The sequence below is a fragment of the Pseudoliparis swirei genome, chromosome 16 (assembly GCF_029220125.1).
Source record: "Pseudoliparis swirei isolate HS2019 ecotype Mariana Trench chromosome 16, NWPU_hadal_v1, whole genome shotgun sequence".
Lineage (NCBI taxonomy): Eukaryota > Metazoa > Chordata > Actinopteri > Perciformes > Liparidae > Pseudoliparis > Pseudoliparis swirei.
The window spans coordinates 2,411,663-2,426,826 of NC_079403.1; the positions used below are offsets into that span (position 1 = coordinate 2,411,663).

Sequence of the window (15,164 nt, forward strand, 5' to 3'; positions counted from 1 at the left end):
GCTAACAATGCTAACAATGTTAACAGTGCTGCTGGAGCTAACAGTGCTAACAATGTTAACAGTGCTGCTGGAGCTAACAATGCTAACAATGTTAACAGTGCTACTGGAGCTAACAGTGCTAACAATGTTAACAGTGCTGCTGGAGCTAACAATGCTAACAATGTTAACAGTGCTACTGGAGCTAACAATGCTAACAATGTTAACAGTGCTACTGGAGCTAACAGTGCGAACAATGTTAACAATGCTACTGGAGCTAACAATGTTAACAGTGCTACTGGAGCTAACAATGCTAACAATGTTAACAGTGCTACTGGAGCTAACAGTGCTAACAATGATAACAGTGCTACTGGAGCTAACAATACTAACAATGTTAACAGTGCTACTGGAGCTAACAATGCTAACAATGTTAACAGTGCTACTGGAGCTAACAATGTTAACAGTGCTACTGGAGCTAACAATGCTAACAACGTTAACAGTGCTGCTGGATCTAAGAACTCAGAGGACTCAGCTTCCTGCTCTGAGGCCCAGCTGGATCTACAAAATAAAAGACTTCTTTGAAACCTCCTCGGAGCGTAACGGGTCCTCAGAGAGGTGAAGCGCCTTCGGCTTCGGCCGAAGTGATGAACACGAGGGTGACGTCATCAATGTTTAATCTGCCGTTTCTCTCTCTCTCTGCACGGCCACACACTCTTGACCTCTTGACCTCTTTGCCAAATGTAAACAATGTAATGTTATTAAAAAAAGACTATTCTCTGAAGGGGTGTGTCCGGTTTCTATCTGATGTGAGAAAATCTCAAGACCCAGAACATATTTACATATTAATAACCAGAACATAATTACTGTTTAATTAGCCATAAAACAGCTTTCTCTCAATATTCTCTCAATTTTCTCTCAACATTAGCTTGATTTTCTCTTAATATTCTCTCAATATTCTCTTAATATTCACTAATATAAAGTGAAAGAGAAAGTCAAAGTCAGAGTGTGTGACGCCAGTAAAACAGACGTTTCATTGGCTCTCGGTGAAACCTGGGAGTCGTTTATCAGAAGTGGGCGGAGCTTCTCTACAAATGATAAGATTAAGGAATGGGTGACGGAGAGCGAGAGAGAGAGAGAGAGGGATGGAGGAGAGAGAGAGAGAGGGATGGAGGAGAGAGAGAGAGAGGGATGGAGGAGAGAGAGAGAGAGAGAGAGAGAGAGAGAGAGAGAGAGAGGGATGGAGGAGAGAGAGGGAGAGAGAGAGAGAGGGAGAGAGAAAGAGAGGGGGATGGAGGGAGAGAGAGAGAGAGGGGGGGATGGAGGGAGAGAGAGAGAGGGAGGCCTCAGTTAATGTTTTGTAATCTTAAAACATTCTGAACTTTATCCTTCTAAACACTCACACACACACACACACTCACACACACACACACACACACACACACACACACACACACACACACTCACACACACACACACACACTCACACACTCACACACTCACACACACACACACTCCCTGCAGGTGTGTCCTTGAGCAGGGGACCCAGGACAGAGCCTTGAGGGACCCCAGTAGTGAGAGGAAGAGGAGGGGACCCAGAAGGGAGCCTTGAGGGACCCCAGTAGTGAGAGGAAGAGGAGGGGACCCAGAAGGGAGCCTTGAGGGACCCCAGTAGTGAGAGGAAGAGGAGGGGACCCAGAAGGGAGCCTTGAGGACCCCAGTAGTGAGAGGAAGAGGAGGGACCCAGGACGGAGCCTTGAGGACCCCAGTAGTGAGAGGAAGAGGAGGGGACCCAGGACGGAGCCTTGAGGGACCCCAGTAGTGAGAGGAAGAGGAGGGGACCCAGGACGGAGCCTTGAGGGACCCCAGTAGTGAGAGGAAGAGGAGGGGACCCAGGACAGAGCCTTGAGGGACCCCAGTAGTGAGAGGAAGAGGAAGGGACCAAGGACGGAGCCTTGAGGGACCCCATTAGTGAGAGGAAGAGGGGACCCAGGAGGGAGCCTGTAGTGAGAGGAAGAGGAGGGGACCCAGGACGGAGCCTTGAGGGACCCCAGTAGTGAGAGGAAGAGGAGGGACCCAGGACGGAGCCTTGAGGGACCCCAGTAGTGAGAGGAAGAGGAGGGGACCCAGGACGGAGCCTTGAGGGACCCCAGTAGTGAGAGGAAGTGGAGGGGACCCAGAAGGGAGCCTTGAGGGACCCCATAGTGAGAGGAAGAGGAGGGGACCCAGGACGGAGCCTTGAGGGACCCCAGTAGTGAGAGGAAGAGGAGGGACCCAGGAGGAGCCTTGAGGGACCCCAGTAGTGAGAGGAAGAGGAGGGACCCAGGACGGAGCCTTGAGGGACCCCAGTAGTGAGAGGAAGAGGGAGGGACCCAGGAGGGAGCCTTGAGGGACCCCAGTAGTGAGAGGAAGAGCAGGGGAACCAGGACGGAGCCTTGAGGGACCCCAGTAGTGAGGAAGAGGAGGGACCCAGGACGGAGCCTTGAGGGACCCCAGTAGTGAGAGGAAGAGGAGGGACCCAGGAGGAGCCTTGAGGGACCCCAGTAATGAGAGGAACAGCAGGGGACCCAGGACGGAGCCTTGAGGACCCCAGTAGTGAGAGGAAGTGGAGGACCCAGAAGGAGCCTTGAGGGACCCCAGTAGTGAGAGGAAGAGGAGGGACCCAGAAGGGAGCCTTGAGGACCCCAGTAGTGAGAGGAAGAGGAGGGACCCAGGACGGAGCCTTGAGGACCCCAGTAGTGAGAGGAAGAGGAGGGGACCCAGAAGGGAGCCTTGAGGGACCCCAGTAGTGAGAGGAAGAGGAGGGGACCCAGAAGGGAGCCTTGAGGGACCCCAGTAGTGAGAGGAAGAGGAGGGGACCCAGAAGGGAGCCTTGAGGGACCCCAGTAGTGAGAGGAAGAGGGGACCCAGGACGGAGCCTTGAGGGACCCCAGTAGTGAGAGGAAGAGGAGGGGACCCAGGACGGAGCCTTGAGGGACCCCAGTAGTGAGAGGAAGAGGAGGGGACCCAGGACGGAGCCTTGAGGGACCCCAGTAGTGAGAGGAAGAGGAGGGGACCCAGGACAGAGCCTTGAGGGACCCCAGTAGTGAGAGGAAGAGGAAGGGACCAAGGACGGAGCCTTGAGGGACCCCATTAGTGAGAGGAAGAGGAGGGGACCCAGGACGGAGCCTTGAGGGACCCCAGTAGTGAGAGGAAGAGGAGGGGACCCAGGACGGAGCCTTGAGGGACCCCAGTAGTGAGAGGAAGAGGAAGGGACCCAGGACGGAGCCTTGAGGGACCCCAGTAGTGAGAGGAAGAGGAGGGGACCCAGGACGGAGCCTTGAGGGACCCCAGTAGTGAGAGGAAGTGGAGGGGACCCAGAAGGGAGCCTTGAGGGACCCCATAGTGAGAGGAAGAGGAGGGGACCCAGGACGGAGCCTTGAGGGACCCCAGTAGTGAGAGGAAGAGGAGGGGACCCAGGAGGGAGCCTTGAGGGACCCCAGTAGTGAGAGGAAGAGGAGGGACCCAGGACGGAGCCTTGAGGGACCCCAGTAGTGAGAGGAAGAGGAGGGGACCCAGGAGAGAGCCTTGAGGGACCCCAGTAGTGAGAGGAAGAGCAGGGGACCCAGGACGGAGCCTTGAGGGACCCCAGTAGTGAGAGGAAGAGGAGGGGACCCAGGACGGAGCCTTGAGGGACCCCAGTAGTGAGAGGAAGAGGAGGGGACCCAGGAGGGAGCCTTGAGGGACCCCAGTAATGAGAGGAAGAGGAGGGGACCCAGGACGGAGCCTTGAGGGACCCCAGTAGTGAGAGGAAGTAGAGGGGACCCAGAAGGGAGCCTTGAGGGACCCCAGTAGTGAGAGGAAGAGGAGGGGACCCAGAAGGGAGCCTTGAGGGACCCCAGTAGTGAGAGGAAGAGGAGGGGACCCAGGACGGAGCCTTGAGGGACCCCAGTAGTGAGAGGAAGAGGAGGGGACCCAGGAGGAAGCCTTGAGGGACCCCAGTAGTGAGAGGAAGAGCAGGGGACCCAGGATGGAGCCTTGAGGGATCCCAGTTGTGAGAAGAAGAGGAGGGGACCCAAGACGGAGCCTTGAGGGACCCCAGTAGTGAGAGGAAGAGGGGGACCCAGGACGGAGCCTTGAGGGACCCCAGTAGTGAGAGGAAGAGGAGGGGACCCAGGACGGAGCCTTGAGGGACCCCAGTAGTGAGAGGAAGAGGAGGGGACCCAGGACGGAGCCTTGAGGGACCCCAGTAGTGAGAGGAAGAGGAGGGGACCCAGGAGGGAGCCTTGAGGGACCCCAGTAGTGAGAGGAAGAGGAGGGGACCCAGGAGGGAGCCGTTGTTGAGGTCGGATGGGAAGAGGCAGAGTGCAGTGCCTGAGATACAAGGTCCTAAAGGGAGGAGATACGGATCTGGTGGTTCACGGTGTCAAATGCCGCAGAAAGGTCTAGAAGGATAAAGACAGAGGAGAGAGAGGGTGCCTTGAATCCAGACTGGTGAGGGTCAAGAAGGTTGAGATGTGGAGATAGGAAGAAACTTGGTTAAAGATAGCTTGCTCTAGAGTTTTGGAAAGAAAGAAGAGAGACCGGCCTGCAGTAGAGAGACAGGTCTGTAGTAGAGAGACATGTCTGTAGTAGAGAGACAGGTCTGTAGTAGAGAGACAGGCCTGTAGTAGAGAGACAGGTCTGTAGTAGACAGACAGGTCTGTAGTAGAGAGACAGGTCTGTAGTAGAGAGACAGGTCTGTAGTAGACAGACAGGCCTGTAGTAGAGAGACAGGTCTGTAGTAGACAGACAGGTCTGTAGTAGAGAGACAGGTCTGTAGTAGAGACAGGTATGTAGTAGAGAGACAGGTCTGTAGTAGAGAGACAGGCCTGTAGTAGAGAGACAGGTCTGTAGTACTAGTAGAGAGACAGGTCTGTAGTAGAGAGACAGGTCTGTAGTAGAGACAGGTCTGTAGTAGAGAGACAGATCTGTAGTAGAGAGACAGGCCTGTAGTAGAGAGACAGGCCTGTAGTAGAGACAGGTCTGTAGTAGAGAGACAGGTCTGTAGTAGAGAGACAGGTGAAGAAGAGACAGGTCTGTAGTAGAGAGACAGGTGAAGAAGAGACAGGTCTGTAGTAGAGAGACAGGCCTGTAGTAGAGAGACAGGTCTGTAGTAGAGAGACAGGTCTGTAGTAGAGACAGGTCTGTAGTAGAGACAGGCCTGTAGTAGAGAGACAGGTCTGTAGTAGAGAGACAGGTCTGTAGTAGAGAGACAGGTCTGTAGTAGAGACAGGTCTGTAGTAGAGAGACAGGCCTGTAGTAGAGAGACAGGTCTGTAGTAGAGAGACAGGTCTGTAGTAGAGAGACAGGTCTGTAGTAGAGACAGGTCTGTAGTAGAGAGACAGGCCTGTAGTAGAGAGACAGGTCTGTAGTAGAGAGACAGGTCTGTAGTAGACAGACAGGTCTGTAGTAGAGAGACAGGTCTGTAGTAGACAGACAGGTCTGTAGTGGTTGACTTCAAATGGTTCAGGGTGGTTTTCTCCAGCAGAGGGTTTCCTCTGGCCTCCTTCAGAAAGGCCTTATCGTAGCTACCAGTAGATATAAACACCAGATATCTGACCGCCGCTCTCCTTCTGTGTCCTCAGCCTCCATCAACGGCTCACACACTGAAGCCACCATCGCCTGCAGGTCCTCCGACAGGCCTCCAACGGGCCTCACCTGGAGGTTCAACCACAGTCAGATCATCCTGAACCGGACCGGCACCGTCGTCACGGTCTCAGAGGCCTGGAGGCCGCATGTGAAGATCGGTTCTGAGCCCAAGAACCTCACGCTGAAGGCCTTGTCTCCCCGGCAGGAGGGGCTCTACAGCTGTGAGCTCCACGATGCTGAGGAGAGCTTCACGAGCATCTTCTCTCTGAGGCTGGAGGAGAGTCGGAGTCAGAAGACACAAGGTGAGACCTTCATGACGTCATCATCTCTGACATCTGGCTTCATGCACGGCCGAGGAAAAAGCTTCTAGAATTAATATTGATTGGTATTTTTGCGACAGCTTGGACCCTCTCTGCAATAAACTGAGATTTCTGGGCTCAAGAAGTTCCAACTGCATTTTTTATTTTTGTCGACTCGTCATCGTTTACAACGTAGAACAAATGCAGGTGGTGAGAGCGTCACCAGTTATCCTTTAGGCACCGCAGGGTGCTAGATTATTACTCAGTGGTTGATACGCTGTGCAACGGGGTCTTCAGGGGTCTCTAGGTGGTTGCATTGTGGAGGTCTTCAGGGGTCTCTAGGTGGTTGCATTGTGGGGGTCTTCAGGGGTCTCTAGGTGGTTGCATTGTGGGGGTCTTCAGGGGTCTCTAGGTGGTTGCATTGTGGGGGTCTTCATGGGTCTCTAGGTGGTTGCATTGTGGGGGTCTTCATGGGTCTCTAGGTGGTTGCATTGTGGGGGTCTTCAGGGGTCTCTAGGTGGTTGCATTGTGGGGGTCTTCAGGGGTCTCTAGGTGGTTGCATTGTGGGGGTCTTCAGGGGTCTCTAGGTGGTTGCATTGTGGGTGTCCCTGAGGGGTCTCTAGGTGGTTGCATTGTGGGGGTCTTCAGGGGTCTCTAGGTGGTTGCATTGTGGGTGTCCCTGAGGAGTCCCTGAGGGGTCTCTAGGTGGTCTCCGCCTACGTGAACGATAGCACATAGCAAATAATTGCCGTATGATTTTAGAAACCCCGCCCTTAAGTTTGGACTCTTGAGGCTTTCCGGGGGTCTAAGAAGACAAACCCCCTGAATAACCCTCGGTTTACAGACTGTAGGGACGCCTTCAAGTAGAAAACACCTGTAGACTAAATACGGAGGAATGAAAATTCATCGTCCATAAGTTATGAAGCAAAATATTTCGGTGGAGTTTTTTTCTGTTTAATGAACACAGAAAATTATTTAGTCAATCGTCACCTAAACACTGTGATGCTCAGTTGTTGTTGTTGCACTTAATTAAAGAAATTAATTAAACTAATTAAACTAATTAAACTCTTATTCTGTTGCAGACAGTCCCCATGATGCCGGAGCCGTTGGAGGAGGGGTGATTGGAGCCATTGTAATCGCAGCAATAATCGGGTTTATAAAATATTATATAAGCAGAAAGAAGAAGTCAGCTTCCAACGGTCAACCCGAGTAAGAACTCTTCATGAATTATGATCTTTAAATCACTGGAGATGATTATTCACAGAGCAGCGTTGACTCGTGTTAATATTACTCTGAGTTATATTCAAGATGGCGGCGCGTACGGACGCAGCGGCCCCTCTCTGTCCTGACCATTTGGTGTTTTGTTCTGTTTCTAAATGTTTGTGCAAAAGTTCGTCCAAAAATTGTTCGTCTTCGCCTCGTCCGTCTACGTCGGAACCCAAATATAGTTGCCAGGTTCTGTTAACCATCGGCAGGACCAAACTACACGGCACTCTGGACGCTGAACAAGCGGAAACACTCGGGGAGCACGGATTACTTCGCCGGCCTACGACCACACCGACTACACCGGACTCGACTGCCACTCCTCCCCCAGAAAGGAGGCGCCGCAAGCGTTGTGAGAGGAAGCAGAAGAGGGGTAAGCGCGGAGGAACCCGAGCTAGGCTAGCAGCTAGGCCAACTCGTCCAGCCATACCATCCATTATCATGGCTAATGTGCGATCCTTGGACAATAAAATGGACCACATTAGACTGCTGCAGACGGAGCAGCGAGACGTGAGGAACTGCTGTGTGCTTATCTTCACGGAAACATGGCTAAACGACAACATCCCCGACTCTGCTGTGAGACTGGAGCAGCTAACATGCTACCGAGCGGACAGAGCCCTCGCTGATGGAGGGAAAACTCGCGGCGGCGGGGTATGTGTTTACATCCGGGACCAGTGGCGGTTCGTCCATAGGGGGCGCTAGGGCGCCGCCCCTCTTAAAATTTGGACATGAAAAAAAAAGAAGAAGAAGAAAAGAAAAAAATCCTGTCAAAAAACATTATATGCCAAATCATTTAAATAGTAAATATACCGTGTTGACGCGCTAAATGTGTGTGGGAGACCGTAAGCCTGTCAACAACCACTTAAGTTAATGTGAAAAAATATAATATATCGCCATTATCACGGAGAGAAGCCCTCCTTTTTCGGGCGCTGGTCTAACGTGTGTGTACGGCATCGATACAACATTTCAGTCGTTTTGGCAATGACCGGCTTCACATTGGCGGATGAAACCGGGAATCTTGGGGCGCACAAATGTGCGCACGCGATTGGATTATTCGGCAGATCAGAGAACCGTATGTTCCCTCAGCCCATAGAGCAGTGTTGCCAGGTCCGCGGTTTTCCTGCGGAATCGGGCCACTTTTGAAGTGTTGCGCGGGTTGAATTGTTTGTCCGCTGGTTCGGGTAGACCTATTTTGCATGCAAATTACATGAATATATTTAAATAAAAATCCATATTTTAAATGAAATAATTTATTCATACCCAAATCCTACCAAACTGACTCCAGATCAGCACGTACACACATTTTATTTATGATAATATACTGTATCTAATTACACAAGGCCATTTTAGGACCTAGGTGAAATAACTTGAGGGAAAACTGCTTTTAAAGGGTACCTGTAGTGCAAAACAATATGTAGCCAGATCAAAAGATAATGTGTTTCTAAAGGTTATTCATGCACTGACGGTCCAGTATTCAATAACAATACGTAGTTTAGGCTGTTCAAAGTCCTCAACTCCGACATGCGACATTGCACTGGAGCTTGAATATGTCGCGGGTGGTGTGACGTCACATCGTTGAGAGATCGACAGCCAGCCACAGCGGATGTGTTCAGAAACCAATGTAAACAACGTCAAGCGCTCGCAAACAAATGCTGAGAGATTGAGAATATGGACGATGAAAGATTGTCTGATTCAGCAACTGGATACTTGTTTGAACCTTTAAAAGCAGACTATCCCCATTTAGTGAATTGTGACAGCGATGATAGCGATGATTCTGATGAAGTTGATGCGAAGGCCCGCCGGTCCAGATGCTTCACCGTGCGGACCGTGCACGCAAGTCGGCGGACGTTTGGTGCAGTTGTGGGAAATGTGTGCCACAGAAAACAGACATAGAGTGCATTTGTTGTAAAGAGCACGAACTTATGTCCGATGATATAGCAGGGCTCTCAAGTTTTGAAGACAGGCAAGCGTGAGATTTCCATCAGCACCCGATACAGCTGACTGTTGCGCGCGCCGGCATCGAGCCGAAAAGAGTTGTCAACGGGGGGGGGGGTGCTAGTGACTATTTCTACTCAACAATCGATCGGCGTATTGAGCACCCCTGCATTCAAGCATTAAATAGCCGAGAGGTTTTTTCAGCGTGAGGAATTAGATGTGTGGCGGGAGTGCGTGAGATAAGACCGAAATGCGTGAGTCTCACGCTCAATGCGTGAGACTTGAGAGCCCTGATATAGTGTCATTAGACCTCATCTGCTTCACACAAAAGCGTGAGCTGGATAGCTACATCGCGCATAAGCCAGCGCTGGAGATGTCTTTCATTGATCCAATGTTCGGCCGACATGTTCGGGGGTGCTAGTGACTTTCTTTGCTCCGTCCGTCCCGATGCGCGCAAACCGGTGTCGGGAGCTCCGCGGCGCACGAGACGGCGGGCAGAGGACTGTCAACGCAACACGTAGAGACAGAAATGACGTGCTGCTGCTGTAATGTGGCGCTATAGAGAAAGTGACAGGGGGGCGGGCCAATTTTTTTTAATGTCATGCGATCTACCAATACTACGCCGCGATCGACTGGCAGGTCGCCGCGATCGACGTATTGAGCACCCCTGATATAGATTGTGTAATTCTTGAGGCCACCGATCTATCCCAAGAAGCAACGCGTGTAGAAGTGGCTCCGGATTGGCTGAATTCCTTTCAACGACTCTACGTCATAGTTAGCTTTGAGCTGGAGTAAATAACTAGCAAAATGGCTGCGCCCACGGACTCGGAATGTTGACAAAGAAATGTAAATCCTCGGGCTATGCGTGACTTGTTGACAATAGCGGCGGGGAAAATATGATGTATTTGATGCGCCGAATGGATGTAGCACGTTGTTGTTTTGCACTACAGGTACCCTTTAATGCTGGCAAACTAAACATATGTTGTTACTTTGTAGATATTACAATACATTTGGCAATGATAGCAATGCTGTTGGACTTTAAAAGCAGTGTATATGGTTTGGCACGGGCATATTTTGAGTTCTGATATTGGGCTGGCTTTATCTCACAGACCTGGCAACCCTGCCAGGGAGCTCCACCTCCACGCAGGTACGCGAGCAACATAGCTAGCAGAAGCTTGTTGTTAGCATGGCGTCGGTGACTGAAAACTCTGTGGTATCTCTACGCGAAAGACCTTTCAATCGACGGTCAGATATTGATAAGAAGAGGCTGAAAGAGTTGGGACCCGAACATCCGGAATTAAAAATTCAGCAGCAAAGCGCTGAGAGGACGTACACCCGGAGGTTCTCCTCAAGCCTATATGCTAACCGGAGCTGATTAGCTGAATGCTCCATGAGTAATTCGTTTTTTGTTCCCCCTGTCTGTTGTTCCAAAGTCCTGGGACTGAAACTCTCTGGACTACAACGAGGGGAGGGATCTACAGAGCTTCAGACAAGTGGAAAGCACGAATCTTGCCGCAGTTATCTAGCTAAGAGCATGGAGCTAACTCGCTAACAGCTGTTAGCGAGTTAGCTTCATGCAGAGCAGTAGGAGACCGAACTGGCATCGAAACACAATGAAGAAGTTCTGAAAAACAGACACATTCCCTCCAGAATAATGGAGGCTAGTTACAGACATGATTGACTTTAACCAGAGAGTTATGGAGAAGTTTGACCACTTTAAAGAGAGGAGCTACTTGTCTTTACAGTAGTGGGTCTACTCTGTCACCCAATGTAACATGTGATCTCTTTCTGACTCTATTCTGCTCTGAACCTCTTTCATGTGAGGGTGAAACTCTTTTATTCTGTAAACCTCTGAAACCCAACCCAATGTTCCTTAAAGCTGCTCTGAACCTCTCATGCCCAAAGTCACAGTGTGTTGATAGTTGTTATTGGACCGTGTTGAGCACGCTGTGTTCTTGAAATAAAGCTTTGTTTTTTACAATATTCTACTCAAAACCTCTTTTCTTCTCATTGTTGAGTGATATTTAAACTGCGCCCCCCCCCCAAAAAAATTCACCAGCCGCCACTGTCCGGGACGCATGGTGCCGGGACGCTGCCGTGGTATGTAGACACTGCTCACCACTGGCGGAGTTTATGATCGTAAGGTGCCGTCCTTTTTATCTGCCGAGGGAATTTACGGCGATTCTGCTAGTCGCTGTTTACATCCCCCCGACCTCCAACAACAGTGATAGAAATGCGGCACTTTGTGAACTGTATCAGGCCATCAGCGAACAACAGACGGCTCACCCAGACGGCTTCACCATCTTTGCTGGAGATTTCAAGCATGCAAACCTTAAAACTGTCCTTCCCAAACTACACCAGCATGTTGATTTCCCTACAAGAGGAGACAACATTTTGGATCTGGTCTACACAACCCACAAAGGAGCGTACAAGGCCTCCCCCCTCCCCCACATAGGTCTCTCTGACCACATCACCGTCATGCTAATGCCAGCATACAGACCCAGAGTGAAAGCCTCCAGACCGGTTCTGAAGCAGGTACGGGTGTGGCCAGAGGGGCCTCCTCGCTCTCCAAGACTGCTTTGACTCAACAGACTGGGGAATGTTTAAACAGGCAGCCACATACAACGACCACACAGACATTGGGGAGTACACAGACACTGTTACTTCTTACATTAGCAAGTGCATTGATGATGTGACCCATGTAAAGACCATCACCACTCGGGCTAACCAGAAGCTGTGGCTAACAGGGGAAGTCCATCGGCTGCTGAGGACTAGAAATAGGGTCTTCAGAGCTGGGGATGAAACAGACCTGAAAACAGCGAGAGCCAACCTGTCCCACGGCATCAGGAAAGCAAAAAATTCCTACACAAAAAAGATAACCCGGCACTTTAAAGACAGCAGAGACACACGCAGCCTGTGGCGGGGCATTCAGACCATCACAGACTATAAACCCACGCCACAGAACTGCGACAGCAACATCTCTCTGCTAAACAACCTCAACAGCTCCTTTGCACGGTTTGAAGCACAGAACAGCACTCGTCCACACAAGACTCCGCCCCCTCCCCACGATCAGGTTCTGTGCCTGTCTGCTGCCAGCGTGAAGAGGACTCTCTCGTCCATCAACACCCACAAGGCAACAGGTCCAGACAACATCCCTGGTCGTGTGCTGAAGGACTGCGCAGAGGAGCTTAAGGACGTCTTCACGGATGTCTTTAATACTTCTCTGAGACAAGCTGTTGTTCCATCATGCTTCAAGGTAACCACCATCATACCTGTGCCAAAGAAATCCACTCCGTCCTGCTTCAACGACTATCGTCCAGTGGCACTGACCCCCATAATCATGAAGTGCTTTGAACGACTAGTCATGTCGCATATCAAATCCATTCTCCGTACCACTCTGGACCCTTTCCAGTTTGCATACCGGGCCAAACGGTCCACGGAGGATGCAATCTGCTCTGCTCTCCACCCAGCCCTCACCCACCTGGACAAAAAGACTCCTATGTAAGAATGCTGTTCATAGACTTTAGCTCAGCATTCAACACAATCATCCCACAACAACTAATCTGCAAACTTGACCAGCTGGGGCTCAACACCTCGCTGTGTAACTGGCTGCTGGACTTCCTGAGTGAGAGGCCACAAGCAGTGCGTGTTGGCAACAACACCGAGCAGCATCACACTCAGCACAGGGGCCCCTCAGGGCTGTGTGCTCAGTCCCCTGCTCTTCACCTTGCTGACTCACGACTGCAAAACCAGCTACAGCACCAATCACATGGTCAAGTTTGCAGACGACACAACATTGATAGGTCTCATCACCAAGGATGACGAGACCCTCTACAGGAGGGAGGTCAACCTTCTGACCACGTGGTGCGGAGCCAACAACCTCCTGCTCAACAACAGCAAGACCAAAGAGATCGTTGTTGACTTCCGGAAAGGCCACACCCATCACCCACCACTGACCATCAACGGTGCGGACATTGAGCAGGTCAGCAGCACCAAATTCCTGAGGGTGGAAATCAGTGAGGACCTCTCGTGGACAGCAAACACTACATCGCTGGCAAAGAAAGCACAGAGGCGCCTCTACTTCCTCCGGAAACTGAGGAAAGCAGGAGCCCCCATCCATCATGTGCACCTTCTACCGCGGCACCATGGAGAGCATCCTGACCAACTGCATCACTGTGTGGGCCGGAAGCTGCACAGACCACAGCAGGAATGCCCTGCAGCGCATAGTGAAGGCAGCTGGAAGGATCATGGGTGCCTCACTCCCCCCCCTCCCATCCCTGCAGGACATATACAACACCCGCCTCACCCGCAAAGCGACCTCGATTGTGAGTGACCCCTGCCACCCCTCACACGGTCTCTTCAGCCTCCTGCCCTCTGGGAGGAGGTATGCGAGCCTCGGGCTCACACCGCCAGGCTGTCCAACAGCTTCATCCACCAGGCGGTCAGGAAGCTGAACTCTCTCCCCATCCTCCCACTCCGTCCTCTTTCAGACTCACATGTCTGAATGCTGCTAGCACAATTTATGTTGTCTATATGTTTACATGTTTCTTACTATTTTTGCACTTTATGTTGTCTATGCACTTTATGTTGTCTATATGTTTACATGTTTTTTTACTATTTTTGCACTTTATGTTGTCTATGCACTTTATGTTGTCTATATGTTTACATGTTTTTTACTATTTTTGCACTCTATGTTGCACAATTCACTTTATGTTGGACAGAAGAGAAACGCAATTTCGATCTTCTGTATGTTTGCACATATGGAAAATTGACAAATAAAACTGACTTTGACTTTGACTTTGGAGGGACCGTCGTGTCCAGGTCATTCCAGTTATTCCTTTCCCAGACATCTGATTTTGAGTGACGCTAACACTCCTCTACTTCCTGTCTGCAGGAGTCAGGAGATGGGTGAACTGATGACGTCACCGAGAGAAGAGACGGAGGAGCTGGAGGAAGATGAAGAACGTGACGCCCGACGGGGCGACGAGACAAACATCTCCACTCGAGGCTCTGATTTACTGCACTGTGAGCATGCACTTGAAGGGAGCGTTCAGAGCCCAGGAGGCCACTGAACACCTCCTCACTGCTCCCTGAAGTCGGTTTGCAGCTGGAGGACGAACACCTCCTCACTGCTCCCTGAAGTCGGTTTGCAGCTGGAGGACAAACACCTCCTCACTGCTCCATGAAGTCGGTTTGCAGCTGGAGGACGAACACCTCCTCACTGCTCCCTGAAGTCGGTGTGCAGCTGGAGGACGAACACCTCCTCTCTGCTCCCTGAAGTCGGTTTGCAGCTGGAGGACGAACACCTCCTCGCTGCTCCCTGAAGTCAGTGTGCAGCTGGAGGACGAACACCTCCTCGCTGCTCCCTGAAGTCGGTGTGCAGCTGGAGGACGAACACCTCCTCACTGCTCCCTGAAGTCGGTGTGCAGCTGGAGGACGAACACCTCCTCGCTGCTCCCTGAAGTCAGTGTGCAGCTGGAGGACGAACACCTCCTCACTGCTCCCTGAAGTCGGTGTGCAGCTGGAGGACGAACACCTCCTCGCTGCTCCCTGAAGTCAGTGTGCAGCTGGAGGACGAACACCTCCTCGCTGCTCCCTGAAGTCAGTGTGCAGCTGGAGGACGAACACCTCCTCACTGCTCCCTGAAGTCGGTGTGCAGCTGGAGGACGAACACCTCCTCACTGCTCCCTGAAGTCAGTGTGCAGCTGGAGGACGAACACCTCCTCACTGCTCCATGAAGTCGGTTTGCAGCTGGAGGACGAACACCTCCTCTCTGCTCCATGAAGTCGGTGTGCAGCTGGAGGACGAACACCTCCTCACTGCTCCCTGAAGTCGGTGTGCAGCTGGAGGACGAACACCTCCTCACTGCTCCCTGAAGTCGGTGTGCAGCTGGAGGACGAACACCTCCTCACTGCTCCCTGAAGTCGGTGTGCAGCTGGAGGACGAACACCTCCTCGCTGCTCCCTGAAGTCAGTGTGCAGCTGGAGGACGAACACCTCCTCACTGCTCCCTGAAGTCAGTGTGCAGCTGGAGGACGAACACCTCCTCGCTGCTCCATGAAGTCGGTTTGCAGCTGGAGGACGA

At 51.7% G+C, this 15,164-nt stretch overlaps 1 protein-coding gene across 1 annotated transcript; it reads left to right on the forward strand.

Moving 5' to 3' along the window:
- Positions 1-1,083: 1,083 nt before the first annotated feature.
- LOC130206614 (uncharacterized) lies at positions 1,084-14,329 on the forward strand. The gene is made up of 4 exons (XM_056434660.1): positions 1,084-1,087; positions 5,580-5,885; positions 6,965-7,091; positions 13,975-14,329. Exons 1-4 carry the CDS (start codon positions 1,084-1,086, stop codon positions 14,150-14,152), a joined length of 615 nt encoding a protein of 204 aa, XP_056290635.1. The 3' UTR covers positions 14,153-14,329.
- Positions 14,330-15,164: the final 835 nt, after the last annotated feature.